The following is a 17,513-nucleotide window of genomic DNA, read 5'->3' on the forward strand; positions in this document are numbered from 1 at the left end:
TGCTAAGCAGCAATGTCTCTCTGGTAGCCTAAAGGCTATTCGATTGCTGACAGGATCTTTCTTACAGGTGCTAGTCATATAATTACAATATCATCAAAAAGTTGATTTATGTCAGTAATTCCATTCAAAAAGGGAAACTTGTATATTATATTCATTCATTACACACAAACTGATATATTTCAAATGTTTATTTCTTTTAATTGTGATGATTATAACTGACAACTAATGAAAATCCCAGATTCAGTATCTCCGAAAATTTTAATATTACTGAAGACCAATACAAAAAAATTATTTTTAGAAATGTTGGCCAACTGAAAAGTATGAACATGAAAAGTATGAGCATGTACAGCACTCAATACTTAGTTGGAGCTCCTTTTACCAGAATTACTGAAGCAATGTGGCGTGGCATGGAGTCGATCAGTCTGTGGCACTGCTCAGGCGTTATGAGAGCCCAGGTTGCTCTGATAGTGGCCTTCAGCTCTTCTGCATTGTTGGGTCTGGTGTATTGCATCTTCCTCTTCACAATACCCCATAGATTTTCTATAGGGTTAAGGTCAGGCGAGTTTGTTGGCCAATTAAGAACAGGGATACCATGGTCCTTAAACCAGGTATTGGTAGCTTTGGCACTGTGTGCAGGTGCCAAGTCCTGTTGGAAAATGAAATCTGCATCTCCATAAAGTTGGTCAGCAGCAGGAAGCATGAAGTGCTCTAAAACCTCCTGGTAGACGGCTGCGTTGACCTTGGACCTCAGAAAACACAGTGGACCAACACCAGCAGATGACATGGCACCCCAAACCATCACTGACTGTGGAAACTGTACACTGGACTTCAAGCAACGTGGATTCTGTGCCTTTCCTCTCTTCCTCCAGACTCTGGGACCTTGATTTCCAAAGGAAATGCAAAATGTACTTTCATCAGAGAACATAACTTTGGACCACTCAGCAGCAGTCCAGTCCTTTTTGTCTTTAGCCCAGGCGAGACGCTTCTGACACTGTGTCTTGTTCAGGAGTGGCTTGACACAAGGAATGCGACAGCTGAAACCAATGTCTTGCATACGTCTTTGCGTGGTGGTTCTTGAAGCACTGACTCCAGCTGCAGTCCACTCTTTGTGAATCTCCCCCACATTTTTGAATGGGTTTGGTTCACAGTACTCTCCAGGGTGCGGTTATCACTATTGCTTGTACACTTTTTTCTACCACGTCTCTTCCTTCCCTTCGCCTCTCTATTAATGTGCTTAGACACAGAGCTCTGTGATCAGCCAGCCTCTTTAACAATGACCTTTTGTGTCTTGCCCTCCTTGTGCAAGGTGTCAATGGTCGTTTTTTGGACAGCTGTCAAGTCAGCAGTCTTCCCCATGATTGTGTAGCCTACAGAACTAGACTGAGAGACCATTTAAAGGCCTTTGAAGGTGTTTTGAGTTAATTAGCTGATTAGAGTGTGGCACCAGGTGTCTTCAATATTGAACCTTTTCACAATATTCAAATTTTCTGAGATACTGAATTTGGGGTTTTCATTATAATCATCACAATTAAAAGAAATAAACACTTGAAATACACTCACCTAAAGGATTATTAGAAACACCATACTAATACTGTGTTTGACCCCCTTTCGCCTTCAGAACTGCCTTAGTTCTACATGGCATTGATTCAACAAGGTGCTGAAAGCATTCTTTAGAAATCTTGGCCCATATTGATAGGATAGCATCTTGCAGTTGATGGAGATTTGTGAGATGCACATCCAGGGCACGAAGATCCCGTTCCACCCCATCCCAAAGATGCTCTATTGGGTTGAGATCTGGTGACTGTGGGGACCATTTCAGTACAGTGAACTCATTGTCATGTTCAAGAAACCAATTTGAAATGATTCAAGCTTTGTGACATGGTGCATTATCCTGCTGGAAGTAGCCATCAGAGGATGGGTACATGGTGGTCATAAAGGGATGGACATGGTCAGAAATAATGCTCAGGTAGGCCGTGGCATTTAAACTATGCCCAATTGGCACTAAGGGGCCTAAAGTATGCCAAGAAAACATCCCCCACAACATTACACCACCACCACCAGCCTTCACAGTAGTAACAAGGCTTGATGGATCCATGTTCTCATTGTGTTTACCCCAAATTCTGACTCTACCATCTGAATGTCTCAACAGAAATCGAGACTCATCAGACCAGGCAACATTCTTCCAGTCTTCAACTGTCCAATTTTGGTGAGCTTGTGCAAATTGTAGCCACTTTTTCCTATTTGTAGTGGAGATGAGTGGTACCCGGTGGGGTCTTCTGTTGTTGTAGCCCATCCGCCTCAAGGTTGTGCGTGTTGTGGCTTCACAAATGCTTTGCTGCATACCTCGGTTGTAACGAGTGGTTATTTCAATCAAAGTTGCTCTTCTATCAGCTTGAAGCAGTCGGCCCATTCTCCTCTGACCTCTAGCATCAACAAGGCATTTTTGCCCACAGGACTGCCGCATACTGGATGTTTTTCCCTTTTCACACAATTCTTTGTAAACCCTAGAAATGGTTGTGCGTGAAAATCCCAGTAACTGAGCAGATTGCGAAATACTCAGACCGACCCGTCTGGCACCAACAACCATGCCACGCTCAAAATTGCTTAAATCACCTTTCTTTCCCATTCTGAAATTCAGTTTGGAGTTCAGGAGATTGTCTTGATCAGGACCACACCCCTAAATGCATTGAAGCAACTGCCATGTGATTGTTTGATTAGATAATTGCATTAATGAGAAATTGAAAAGGTGTTCCTAATAATCCTTTAGGTGAGTGTATATCAGTCTGTGTGGAATGAATGAATACATTATACAACTTTCACTTTTTGAATGGAATTACTGAAATAAATCAACTTTTTGAAGATTTTCTAATTATATGACTAGCACCTGTATGTTGTGATCTAGGCCAGATATGTTTACAGAGCAACAGATTATCAGACAGTATCCTGACCGCTACATAATAGTTTTTCAATTTAAATTGAGAGAAATATAGATTCTCCAAAACGTGAACGTTTTGGTTTAAGATGTAAGGCCACAACCAATTATGAGTCCTAATTATTCCCACAAATAAAAGTTGATACATCTGATGTTTTTTAGAATAATTTTTCAACCATTAAGTTGCTTATCTCTGGCTGAATGTATTTCTTACCGTTTGCAACTCCACATAGTTCCATTTGACCTTATCATCTTAGAATACATAAGATCACAAAAGGTTTGGCGGCAGACCACAATTGCTTTTTTTTTTTCAAGTTTAGATAGTACCTCCCTAATTTTTTCTGTTCTTGTGTGTGTTCCACCAGGACGAGTGTTACCAGGTGCGCCAGGCCTTCGCCCAGAAACTCCACCGGGGTCTGTGTTGTCTGCGTCTGCCCTTGGAGTACCTGGCTGTGTTTGCTCTCTGCGCCAAGGAGCCCATGAAGGAGCGGCGGGCACATGCCCGCCAGTGTCTGGTCAAAAACAATCTCAGGCAGGAGTATCTGAAACAGCATGCTGCCGTTAGTGGTAAGAAATTGCAACTTAGGAAAACATTTTAGCCAGATTTCTTTATTTTGAGAAGTAAAATAGTTAGCCAACAAATATTATAACCTTCAGAACAAAGCAGGAAAAGTGTAGGTAACAGCAGAAAAGCGAAACATAGCCAGGGGCAGACAAACTTCTGGATACACTTATGTCTGTGTGAAGGAATAGCCTGTCCAGTCCCTGCGCTGCCACTAGTAACGAATAGGGTTTATATTGAATGGCTCGCAGAGACATAAGCAGGGTTGCCCATGGAATTGTTAAAACAAATAAATGTCAGAAAGTGTTGCGCCATGTCTTTAAGTAGATTCAACCATGGCATGGATGTTTTTCAGGGGTTACTGGATCAGACTCTCTTTTGCAGGGATCTCAAATCTATGGATGTTACGAACCCCAATTAGGCCAGGGAAACATAACGTGCCTTTTAATCAGGGGTGTCCAAACCATTCCACGGAGGGCTGTGTGTCTGCAGGTTTTTCCTATAAATTGGTTCCCAGTTCACACCTAAGAAACCAGGTGAGGGTAGAAACTAACCACTTGGTAACCTAATAAGTCAATCAAATACAAGGAGAGAGTGAAAACCTGCAGACACATGGCCCTCCGTGGAATAGTTTGGACACCCCTGCTTTAAATATACATTGGACTAACACAGAGACAAGAACACGAAGTGGGAGTAAATGGACGGCAGACAACCATGTACCATTGTTAAACAAAAGGGGAGCTGTTTATTTGTACTCCTCAAAACACATAGTATAAGATGAGGGAAAGGGGCTGAGTGGGACCAAAAGAAACAATAAGTAAACTTCAGCTAACTAGACTAACTTACCTAATAACCAGCTAGCCTCTAACTCAACAAAAATACAGGTGTTGTCCACCCAGATCCTAACCTAGTGTGTATAGACAAGGTAACTCCTACGGGTGATGTGTTGGCCCATGGGCATCTTGCCTATCTGCAGCCCCCTATGTGCATACCTCTTCCCACTAGGGTTGAACAAAAATTACAATTGGTTAAATATAACTGAAAAGGTAACACAGGGAGAGTACTAATCATTATCACAAGTGAATAAATGGGTAACAAAAGAAAACATACTTTACCCTCCTGCAGACATTCTCAACCAAAAGAAACAACGGCCTAACACACAGTTCTCTTTCACATTCACAAAACAGAACAATCTTCCCTCCAAGCAGGAACAGTTGGGGTTTAAATAACAGGAAGTGGCATCTGATTGGCAGATCATTGTACGGCGATGAACTGAAGTCAAATAGGATCACCTGGGAGGAACATAGAGGTCGATAGAGTTAAACAAAACAGGATCACCTAGAAAGAACATAGAAGTTGATAGAGGGAGACCAAAAACAAATGAGTACATATGGGCATATAAACAGGGAGATTGACAAGGGACGTAACAATGGATTTAGGCCTAGTGAAGTAAAATTAATGTGAAGTAAAATGTATCAATCAAAAATCAATCAAAATTTATTTATAAAGCGCTTTTTACAACAGCAGTTGTCACAAAGTGCTTTACAGAGACACCCGGCCTTAAACCCCAAGGAGCAAACAACAGTAGTGTTGAATTTCAGTGGCTAGGAAAAACTCCCTAAGAAGGTCGAATTTTAGGAAGAAACCTAGAGAGGACCCAGGCTCAGAGGGGTGACCAGTCCTCTTCTGGCTGTGCCGGGTGAGATATTAAGAGTCCAATTGGAATAATAAATAAATTTCTCTTGGCTAAATCCAGAGTATATTTGATTTTAGACTAGGTCAGAAGTATGACCAGGTGGACAAGGACAGGAACAGCAACGGTCCCCCCAAACCAGGTAATCCGCAGGTGTGGACCAGGACCTCATCTCCTTCTAAAATTTTAAATTGGAGGAAACTGAGAAAAGTTAGTAGTACATCCCTCATGTCCCCCAGCACAATAATATAGCAGCGTAACACCTTGGAAACTGAGACGGGGGGGTTTTCCTAATTATAAACCGTGCTGTAGAGATGAGTTTTTAGTAGACACTTGAAAGTTTGCACTGAGTTTGCATTTCTAACCTTAATTGGCAGATCATTCCACAGGAGTGGAGCTCTATGAGAAAAGGCCCTGCCGCCAATTGTTTGTTTAGAAATTCTAGGTACAATTAAAAGGCCTGCGTCTTGCGATCTAAGGTTACGTGTAGGTATATATGGCTGGATCATTTCAGCAAGGTAAGTAGGAGCAAGTCCATGTATTGATTTATAGGTTAAGAGTAAAACCTTAAAATCAGCCCTAACCCTAACAGGCAGCCAATGTAAGGATGCCAGGACAGGAGTAATGTGTTCAAATTTTTTTGTTCTAGTTAGGATTCTAGCAGCTGTGTGCAGCACTAATTGAAGTTTATTTATTAATTTGTCTGGATAACCAGAGATAAGAGCATTGCAGTAATCTAATCTAGAAGTAACGAAAGCATGGATTAATTTTTCTGCATCAGTTTTTGATAGGAAGTTTCTAATTTTTGCGATGTTTCGAAGATGAAAATAAGCAACTCTTGAGACATATTTTATATGTTCTTCAAAGGAGAGGTCAGGGTCAAGGGTAACGCCAAGGTTTTTTACAGTTTTTTGGGATACGACCATGCAGCCGTCGAGGTTCACAGTGAGATCTGCTAACAACGCTCTTTGTTTTTTGGGTCCTAAAAGGAGCATTTCTGTTTTATTTGAGTTTAAGAGCAAGAAATTCTCTGTCATTCACTTCCTAATATCTGAAACGCATGCTTCCAAAATAGCTAATTTAGGGGCTTCTCCATGCTTCATTGAAATATATAACTGTGTGTCATCAGCATAACAGTGAAAGTTAATATTGTGATTTCGGATTACATCGCCCAGAGGGAGCATGTATAGTGAGAAAAGTAATGGGCCCAGAACCGAGCCTTGAGGAACTCCAAAGCATACCTTTGACTTGTCAGAGGATATGCCATCCACACTAACGAACTGATATCTTTCAGATAAATAAGATTTAAACCAGGCTAGAACATGTCCACGTAGCCCAATATTGGTTTCCAGTCTCTCTAAGAGAAGGGAGTGATCAATAGTGTCAAAAGCAGCACTAAGATCAAGAAGCAACAGGACGGATGCGGAACCTTTGTCTGAGGCCATTAGAAGGTCATTTGTTACCTTCACGAGTGCAGTCTCAGTACTATGATGGGATCTAAAACCAGACTGGAATATTTCATAAATGTTTTTTGTCTTTAGGAAGGCATTCAGTTGTTGGGAAACACATTTTTCTAAGATTTTTGAGAGGAACGGGAGGTTCGATATTGGCCTATAATTGTTTAATATGTCGGGATCTAGATTAGATTTTTTTAGAAGAGGCTTAATTTCCGCAATTTTTATTGAGTTTGTTACGCATCCGGAGGAAAGGGAGCAATTTATTATGTTCAGCATTGGCTGACCTAGCACAGGAAATAACTCCTTAAGTAATTTTGTAGGAATCGGGTCTAGCTGAGAGTTTGTGGGTTTAGAACTCATTACAAATTTTGTAAATGTGTCGAGCGATACGGTATCAAAAAACTCAAGTGTCCCCATTGACACCTGATCAGGGAGGCTCCGGAAATTTTCCGGACAACCGAGATTTTTAGGACCACAACTATTTAGGGATTCAGTTATTTGTTTTCTAATGGTGACGATCTTTTCATCAAAGTAGTTCATGTATTCATTACAATTAAAGTGAAGACCCACTTCACATGCTAAGCTTTGCTTTTTTGTTAACTTTGCAACTGTATCAAAGAGAAATTTTGGATTGTTTTTGTTCGCCTCAATCAGGTTGGAGAAATAAGCTGATCGAGCAGACGTGAGTGATTTTCGGTATTGTACTGTACTGTCTATCCAGGCTAGTCTAAATACTTCCAACTTGGTGGAGCGCCACTTTCGCTCCAATTTTCTGGAGGCTTGCTTAAGTGCTCTAGTATTGTCGGTGTACCAAGGAGCAAGTTTCTTGTTGCGTATTTCTTTAGTTTTTAGTGGTGCAACTATGTCTAATGTATTTCGCAGTATTGAGTTTAGATCCTCGATTTGATCGTTTACAGATTTATTTACTCTGTCATTTAAGAATTTATTTGTAATCCGAGAATTTATAGTACGGCTTTTGAAACTCATTGTTTGGGGGGCAAGTGAATTTCTTGTTTTAACGGTAAATGTAATAAGACAGTGATCCGATAATCCAGGATATCCTTTCTCATATCCAACTGTATCTAAAACCCTTTCTTTGCCTGCCCCACAGTAGTTACTCTGGTCTACAAGCATTTGCTTATAATGTTGTGTGTGTGTGTATGTGTATTGTAGATAAACTGTTCTCTTTGCTGCCTGAATATGTGGTGCCATACGCCATCCATCTTCTAGTACATGACCCAGATTACGTCAAGGTGCAGGACATTGAGCAGCAGAAAGACATCAAGGAGTGAGTCTTTCTTTACACACCATTTGAAACTAGGGGAGCTCATAAGACTGAAAGCGTTCCCCTTAATTGTCCTAAAATGACCATTTCTTGTTTAATCTAAAATAAATGAGTGTACAGATTTTTTTTGTTGCTTTTTCTATCCTTGTTTAACCAGGCAAGTTAAGAACCAAATCTAATTTACAGCAACAACCTAGGGGAATGTTACAAGGGGGAGGTTAACAGTCTTGCCCAGGGACAAAACGACAAGCTTGGTAGTTGGGGGAATAGAACCAGTGACCTTTTGGGTGACCTGGATGGGGGCAAAAGGTGATGTAAAATACTATTATCCAAATATCTTGTATGGGATATAAAGTTTTTTCTCTCCAACTGTCAATGTGTCTATTTAATAGAAAATATGTATATTGATCTTCATTATGCCGCTGTTGACAGATAAAAGTAACCTGTTCAATCGCTCAAATATATTCCTGTTTTCTTTGGTATGGGAAGAGGAGGATGGGACAAATCGTGTTATTATCTTGTACATTTTAGAGGTAGGATTGTACACTGCCCCTGAAATTATATCAATATAATTAACCTGAAGTAGTCTCACAAAGTAGGCTGTCATAATTTCTGTATGCCCAAGTACGGGAAAAGTTAAGTAGGTGTCTGGATTGTAGCTCATTATGTAAGTATTTTCTTGTCCCTTTCAGGTCCCTTTGGTTTCTCCTGGAGATCATCATGCCTTCATCAGGAAGATGGTTGAGAACATTAAACAAACAAAAGATGGACAGGCACCTAATAACGCCAAGATCAATGAGGAAGCTTCCGTCATAATAATGATTTACTTTTCCACCAGCTGGCATTGTTCTTGCAGGAAACATAACGATTTATATTGCATAATTTGTATTTTTTTAAGTTACCAAGGTTAGAAACCCGGCACTGATAACCAGAGGTGTGGTCTAAGCTGCTGCACATTTTACACCTTTGTAGCATAGGTTCAAATCTGCCCCACTGGCTTTTCAACTAAAGTTCTCAGTTCTATCTTTCCTCCACTCTCTTCAGAAAAAAAAATGAATCCAGTCTGCTCTTATCCATCTGTTGCATTTTGATAGTGACTGTTCTAGACGTGGTTTTTAACCTTTTGTTTCCACTCCTCAGAAACTATACACGGTGTGTGATGTGACCATGAACATTGTTGTATCCAAAAGCACTACATACAGTCTGGAATCCCCTAAAGACCCTGTCCTGCCTGCTCGCTTTTTCACTCAGCTGGACAAAGTAGACATTTGTGAATATGCCGTGCTGTTTTTATTGTGGTCAACTGGAATATTCACTCACATTTCTGGTTTTGTGTGCAGAAACTATAAAATTGTGATAATTTTGTTTAACTTCTGGAGGCTGTATTACTTTTGTTACAGTTTTAAACAATTGGCAGTAAGCTACTGTAGGGGTGGGTAATATCAATTAATCAGTCAATCAATCAAATGTATTTATAAAGCCCTTTTTACAACAGCAGTTGTCACAAAGTGCTTTACAGAGACACCCAGCCTTAAACCCCAAGGAGCAAACAACAGTAGTGTTGAATTTCAGTGGCTAGGAAGAAACCTAGAGAGGACCCAGGCTCAGAGGGGTGACCAGTCCTCTTCTGGCTGTGCCAGGTGAGTTGGAATAATTAATACATTTCTCTGGGCTAAATCCAGAGGCTATTTGATTTTAGACTAGGTCAGAAGTATGAGCAGTATTAAGAATTAAAAGCAGGTTTTGTGAAAAAAATACATAAACAGTAAGTAAATTGGTATAACAGCTTATTTTGTTACAGTGCGTTCCATCTTAAAAGAAATTTACAGGTGCAAAAAACGATTATGTAATGTTTGACAAATATGAAACATTGTGTGGTCATAATGATTACATGACACTCAATAATTTCAGTGTACCTACTTATTAACATAGTTGTTACACTGTTATGGGACACCTGCACACTAACACATGTTGATGTAATAGTGTTTCACTTGTACATATGATATTATGTGGGTTAAGTTCTGCCTTGCACAACTGCCACTGTATGGCAGCCCCGGCATCCCTTCATCAAGCTCTGGGACTACATGTCTGACTGCAAAAACTTGTCTATGTTTGGCCTGTAGTTTCTTTGGAGGTTCTAGCAGGGGAGTGCAGCTACTCCTTTACCAATGATTCTTGTCCTATGAAACCCAAAAGTTTTAGGCCAAATAAATCTAGACCATTCTAGATGTTAACATTAATCCCTCTGCTTCAACGTGCAGTGCTTCAAATTGATGTTTTTGAAGTCGTTGAGCTTGACTTGTCAATATTTGGCCTTCAGTTTCTTGTGATAAGTATTCAAAGAATTAAAAAAAATCTTCTCCCCAACAAAACATCGTAATACTGCCAGTGTCTAAGATCGTTTTCTTTGAAGGTTTCGAACCAGTCCATTCATGTAACACACTATTAGATGATCTGCTATTTAGTTCATCATCTAACAAGGTATTTTCATAAACGGAAATATTATTTCAATAGAAAAACGGGTGATTGTATTAGTAAATCATTGTTTCGAAAATGGAAAATCTGGTCATTGTTTTCTAGCCTTTTCTATAAAGTGTTATTTTATGTTAATTTGCCTGTTCATTTTGACACACGCAATCTTAATTTTGACACATTCATTTTAGCTGAACGGAGAGCCATCCATTTTAATTTAAAAGTTACCAGACTTTCTCCAAGTGTCACTAATTATAAATATCAAACTGTCTTATTACAATAACAAACATATTCAACTTATAAAAAAATCCTTTAATATTGCGGTCTTGTGTGGTTCTAAGATGATGCAATGGAGTACATATATTGCTGCAGGAAATGTATATCCCTACTGTCTAAGATTTATTTCAAGTTATTTATCTGTCAAGTAAGTGTTTGTAAAATATATAAATAAAGAGTAATGCAATCAAAAGAAATAGTAAGTCCAAAATATAATTGATATGTTGTGAGATGGATATAATAAATGTCAAGAAGACATTTGACAAAAGTAGGGAGTGGAAGAGCCAATTGCATCTGAGAAACTTTTCTTGCAGAAAGACAACAAGCAGATGAGGTTGCAAGAATGGTTTCTTTGTAACAACATGCCTTGCAATGCAAGTTCTTACGGTCTAAACGTGTACAATGCTTCCAGATGATTAGCAAGCGCTTCTTGGTGTTTCTTGTTCAATCCACATTGGTAATATAGTACAGTACAGTGCATTCCTTCCGTATTTTCAACAGTGAAACACACGTTGATTTGGCTTTGTAATCCAGGAATATAGATTTGAAATGATACTGTGACGTTGTGGTTAGAGATGGTGTCACAGTCGTAGGTAGGCAGGACTCAAGATACAAACAATGATCCACAACTAAAAGCAAAACAAGGGCAACTTAAATGGGGTCCCGAATTAGAGACGACAAGGTGCAGCGGCCCCTAATTGGGAAGAACAGAAAACAGTAGCACGGAGCTGCCTAGAGGCGCCTCTGCAATCAGGCCCTGGCTGTGATCCCCAGGCGAATAGAGATACCTAGAGGCCCCAAGCCAGGACCTGTCAGAATATTTTTTGTATTTTCGTCCATGTCGGTTAAACCATTTAAAAATATCAGCACATTTTGTACCTAGTTGCCTTAAGTAAATTGCCCAAATATTTTTGGTAGCCTTAAATAAGTGCTGTCTGTTATTAAGCAGGTGTTTGCATTCTAAATGTACAGAAAATACTTGTCTACTCAGATACAACTAAATGCCCAAACCCATTAGACAGCAATTTACCTTACCGAGGAAAATACTTCTGAAGGTACCAAGGAGTCTTTCAGACCCAGAAAGTTGAATGTTCTTGACTGGCCAAGACAACCACCCAACTTTAATCAAGTTTGTAATTTGCTGAGAGACAAGACTGACACAAAAAGGAACTAAAGATGGCTCCTGCTGTACAGGTCTGGCAGAGCATCACCAGAGCATCTTACGTCATCTATGTTCTGGTTCACTTACAGAATGCCAGCAATACTAAAAACTATCTCCCGCCAGAGATAAAGTCCCTTTTCACTTCAGGAAAGGTAAGTGACGTGTCTAGAAAAGCACTGGATGACCATAGTCCCTTAGCGTTCATAGACTTCAATAGCAAGTACAACAGATAGATATAACCCCTTTGTCCAGATACTTTTGAATAGTTTGGAGAAATGCATAAATCTATAATTCTATTGCTGCTTTTCTTGCTCTGTATACTTTATCTGGTGACTTGCAGTAACTCCATCCATGTGTTGGCCAGCTACCTCAGCTGATGTTAATTGCGGTTCCCCTCCCTAGCCCAAAGCCACCAACGTGCTTGGGGCGGTCAACAAGCCCCTGGCCTCAGCCGGGAAGCAAACCAAACTGAGCCGCATGGAGACGGGGAGCAACGCCAGCAGCAACTCCAACCCTGGCTCCCCTGGACGGAGCAAAGGGAGGTGGGTGTCTCCATTCGTGCTCTGCTTGAGGTCAGATCAGAAATAAAATGGAAAATGCTAATATAGATATTAGACATTAGTCTGAAAGTCCCCCCGTTAATAAAAATCACCTTTTAATCTCTAAGTAAATTCATACATAATCAGAATGTGAAGGATGGTTCGTGTGGCCAAAGAATCTCATAGGATCAAAGCTGGAGAATTGCAAAGCTGGAGGTGAGTTGTGTCTTGGGGTCAGAAAGTGTCCACAAATGGATCTTTCAATGGGACCGGGATCTATGTTCAGATGAGATTTGTTTTATTTTACAGTGTGGATGAGACTTGATGCAGCCATTATAGTCTTATTGGACTTATGGCCGGTTGCTCAGGGCTACAACACAGGAAACTGTTTGTGGCATTCCTGTTAGCCTACAATGTTAAATCGTACAATGTTTTTTACATTTTTAATGAAAGCACTTAGACATTTCCATTTTCATAATTCCTGTTTTATCAACCTACTCTTTTTGAGCAGTGTTTCTCTCACTTCCATGATTTTGTTCTCCTGAAGGAAAACTGGAAGATGATACATTGTTTGTTATTGGTCAGTCATCCACATCACACATACATACAGTGTTTGTCACAAGGCTCCTACTTCTAAAGACATTGATTTATTCACGCAGGACAGGTTCTAGGCATAAGCAACATAAACAGTCCCTTAAGGCCCCTGACCACTACAGGGCCACTGGCCGATAGGGAGCCCCCGACCGTTGGCAGAGAGGGGGTCCCTTATATGGAAATTCCATCGATAAGAACTCTTAATGGAAGTAAGTACAGAGACAAAATTGTCTTGGCACAATTAGCGTTTATTTACTTGCAAGGAGAGAGGAGTCAAAGATTACAAAATAAACTGTGAAGTAAAGTGTTCTAAAGTAACACAGAAGTATTTATACAGTAAAGGGTGGGGATAAGACTGCATAATCACTCTAAAAAGACATTTGTTCCTTCCTGCCCCTGTTATGTCTTCCCTGTCCTAGGTGTTAACCCAAATTTCCCCTACTTCCCCCAAGGGGATAGGGGAACATCGTAAAAGACAGCCGGCCACATTCCTGAAAAACAAAGGACAGACCCTTATTGTTTTAGGTAGATTAACAAATGGCCAGAAACCCAATGATCTACTGATATCATTCACCTGTGTGTCACAAAGACCAGAGTTACATACCAGGGATTTGAAAAGGAGACATTTCTAAAATGTACATTAGTTCAAGAAATTCCATGACACCCCCAAAAGGCTAGAGCGGGCACTGCATTTACATCATCCAGGAGGTGATGAATGGTGAATGCGCTTTAAGGACTGAATACAAGATGACAACGACAATCTTAAAATCAAGATTGAACTCTGCAGATGTATCTTTCCAATCTGCCTTGTGAGAACAAGCAACTGTGTTAAAGTCTTTAGCTGCAAAAAAAATTCAACTCTGATTCCTAGTTTGTTTCCTGCCCAAGCGAGTTCTGGAACGTTACCTTTTCTCATTCAGTTAATCTTGTCTTATTCTGTCCAACCACTGTGACAAGTCAGACACAATTAATAAAACACTATCTGATTGTCCCAGGATTGACAGCACAGAGGTAGACCACAGTGAGAATGAGGACATCACTGTCATGAAAAGTTCAGCTGTTCAGGACAGCAACAGCAAGCCAGGTTGGGGACGCAAACGGGGAGCCATCCAGGAGGACAAGGCTGGCCAGGAGGTCAATCCCAAACGAGGACGGAGGAAAGTGGCAGCTAACGCCAGCGTTACCAGCGAGGGGGAAGAGCTGTGGGCTGAGAGCAGTGTCACCGACACCACTTTGGAGACTGAAGATCAACAGAACAACTCTCCCAAGAAAGTTCGCAGGGGGAGGCCCCCCAAAGTACCTTTTTACCCTGTCAGCCTTATTTTCATAGAGAGGTTTAGCATTATACAATTTGGCATCTCTTTTGGAACAAAAACCATGTTCACAATAGCACCGTTGGTCTTGTTGAGGTGGTTTGATGGTTTCCTGTGTGTTACAGGTTTACTCTGTTGTGTTCTTGGGTTTCTTGAAAGGTGGTTTGAATTAATATATTGATCATGGTTTAGGCCAAGGATAACACACCCACCAAAGGCAGGAGAAGTGGCAAGAAGGCTGCTCCTCAAACTGACGAAGAGGAGGAAGAGGAGCAGGGAGAGGAGGAAGAGGAGGATGAGGATGATGTCAGCATAGAGATTATGGAGGTGAAAGGCACGGTGCAGAGAGGAGCCAAGACACCCCAGAGGTCGCAGCAGAGGTAAAAACCCTATGGGTTTTCATCAAAGTAGTTTTATAGTCTACTAATGACTCAAGTCTAGTTGTTACAGCATTGGACCAATCACCGGAAGGCCAAAAAGGTGATTAGTTGACTGTCACTTAAATTGTTGTCGGCGAGTATTTGGATATTGACAAAAATATTGTTGTTTTGTCTGTTTACTCTAGCATATTAAATTTGAAATGAGACAATGACTAAGAGTTTGCAACTTTTAGCTTTAATTTGAATACATTTACATCCATAAACCATGAACTTGAGCCAGCCTGATATGGGAACACAATTGGCATGGGCATTAATGATGTTATTTTGGTATCAAGGAAGAGTTTTTATTTTAGTGCATGTTTCAGCTGTTCAGTGGAGTAACACACATTTAAGGTAACTACCTTGCTGAGCACACTACCTTGCTGGCTAGATGGCTGACTTCAGTACCATGCCGGTGGCTTGCTGGCCAGCTTATATTAACAATGTGAGAATTTGTGAGAAAAGTGTACTTTTTAACCTCCACTTTAAATGCAATGACTATGATAAGCTAATCACCATCAAACCACCATACCTACTCTACATTGTGACTTTGGGGTCATTGTCCTGCATCAAGGTAATGTGCCGTCCAATGAGTTTCAATACATTTGGTTCGGTCTGAGCAGACAAGATGTTTCTGTACAAAGAATTTCTCTTTAAGCAGTTAGCAGTTACCTAATCTATGGAGAAAAATGTGTTAACTCTAGTGGCAGCCATACATACCCAATACCTTTTCCAGAACTCTAAAGCTGTTTAATTTTTTGGCCATCCTGTTTTTGAGGCTAGCTAGTGTTTTTGCAGCCTCTTTAGTTTGGCTTGTGAAGTCTTCGGTCTATGGTCACGCTTGCCCCCTTTAATGTTCCTGATCTCTGGGACTGTTCTTTGTTGTAGTATTATTATGGTGAGTATTCATTAGGGCTGGATAGTGGCACTAATCTCGGATTTTGATTTCATTTGGGTGCAGTGATAATTTCAATACCAATATTGCTTATGAGAAATGAAGGTTCTCTTTGAATGAAAGCTATGAACTGCAGAGGGAACCCTCTACTTTAAAGGGATATTTTGTCTAAAAATCATATTTATACAAAAATGTACTTACCAAAACGCAACATCCACAAACAAATGTCTCATGATCTGCAAATACGAAACATTATCCACAAATATATTTCACTACCCATAAAAAACTCCTTTCTACTTCTACCTCAAAGGAAGGATTTCAATGTAAAATTATTTGCGAGGCCCTCACACCTTTGAACAGTAAATTCACTATTTGCGGATATTTTTATATTTGTGGATTAGTTCCTATTTGTTTTTAACTTTTTGACTCAAGTTTTGCAATGTTTTATACTACATAAAAATCTACAACAGCACAAAATCTACAAATCATGATCTGTAAATAGTAAACGCGGTCCACAAATGTAATTCAGAATTTTCAAAGAAACACGTTTAAAATTCACAAACAAACACTTTACGATCTGTAAATATGAAACACGCTCCGCAATCGGAATTCACAATATCCCAACTATTTTCATCAGATGAAGAGGTATTTATGAGTCACATTAAAGTTTGTGGAACGTGTTTGTGGTTAGTCAACTGTGTTTGTGGATTGTTTCCTGTTTTTTTACATAATTTTGCAAAAACAATTTGTACGTGTAATCCAATGAGGCTAATATGGTTCTCTCTTCACTAGCTTTCTTTACACCATCTTGGCCTGCGCTCCAGCCAATCAGGCACTTGCCTTTAGTCTTACGTCAGGTCTTGGTTCGAGAGCAACGAAGTGTGATGTTTCATGAAATCTTGATGAGAACTGCTACTATGCAGAAACACGGTAAGCTGTTTATAAAAGGTTTTTGGAAGAAATGGCTCGGTATTTACTGTAACCAACTAGCTATTTGTACGCTTGACTCAGATAATTGTTTGTTTTGGGTCTAAAATCATTACTAGATAGAGTAGCGACACTGTGGTGACACACATGTCACTCTCTTAGACTGATTTATTTATCCTTGTCAAAGTAGTTTGTTAGCTAGCCAGCTATCCAGCCAGCAGTCCTATGTTGTGTTCGTTTCACTTGTAGCTCTCGCACAATAATTTCATTGTTTCTTTCTTTGCCTAGATTGCTCCAGGTTCAGCTCTGCGTTGCACAACTACTTCAACCGAAGTTCAGACAACATGGAGTGATATCCTGATGCCTCAGCATTCTTGCTGACACTCTAGCATCTACAGTGTTTAATCTTCAAGCAAATACAACAAAATGCAGGCATATGAAATGTGCATGTATCCATCTTAAATAAATAAACTTGCCAGCTTCATTTGGACCACCACATGACCTAGCTGATTTTGATTTATTTATGTACCATACTGATTTTTGTGTGTGGAGTACCTGTGTAGTTACATCATTTAAAATACAATCTAATGACACAGTATGCAGGGTTTATAGTAGGCTAGTACAGTAGACAAATATGTTCCAATCTGGCGCCAAATGATTAGTGCGCGCACACAGTATTACCACTCCTGGTCAGGTCTTCAGCTAACAAAGGTGAATCTGTAGACCAAGCCTAAGGTAGAGAAGTTACATTTCAGTACATACCACATGTATGTTTTCATAAATGGCCCTGCCTTCGCCACCCCTCAAATTCTGTAGTGCATACACTTCACATGCTGCATTTTCCATGCTACTTGTTTCAACCAGGAAATATTAACAGCCCTGCGAAAACGTTGGTGTCACTTAGACATGTCCCTGTTGGTTTGACTTGATGCACCTATGTATCATACAGACAAGCTGATCCCACAACAGCTCAATAGGGTTGAGATG

At 40.1% G+C, this 17,513-nt stretch overlaps 1 protein-coding gene and 1 long non-coding RNA gene across 2 annotated transcripts in view; both read left to right on the top strand.

Annotated features, from left to right (window-relative positions):
• LOC109615937 (sister chromatid cohesion protein PDS5 homolog B-like) overlaps window positions 1–8,219 on the top strand; it is a 35,411-nt gene extending 27,192 nt beyond the window's left edge. The window contains exons 10-12 of the mRNA XM_029118859.2: window positions 3,298–3,499; window positions 7,818–7,932; window positions 8,087–8,219. Of these exons, the coding sequence (XP_028974692.2) occupies window positions 3,298–3,499; window positions 7,818–7,932; window positions 8,087–8,108 (339 nt within the window). The 3' untranslated portion in view covers window positions 8,109–8,219. The remainder of the gene's footprint in view (window positions 1–3,297; window positions 3,500–7,817; window positions 7,933–8,086) is intronic.
• A 3,674-nt stretch (window positions 8,220–11,893) lies between these two features.
• LOC117595542 lies at window positions 11,894–16,948 on the top strand. Its single transcript, XR_004576769.1, has 5 exons — window positions 11,894–11,991; window positions 12,242–12,381; window positions 14,478–14,665; window positions 16,392–16,529; window positions 16,815–16,948. It is a non-coding gene; the product is annotated as an uncharacterized LOC117595542 (long non-coding RNA).
• Window positions 16,949–17,513: the final 565 nt, after the last annotated feature.

The sequence above is a fragment of the Esox lucius genome, chromosome 1, assembly GCF_011004845.1.
Source record: "Esox lucius isolate fEsoLuc1 chromosome 1, fEsoLuc1.pri, whole genome shotgun sequence".
Classification (NCBI taxonomy): domain Eukaryota; kingdom Metazoa; phylum Chordata; class Actinopteri; order Esociformes; family Esocidae; genus Esox; species Esox lucius.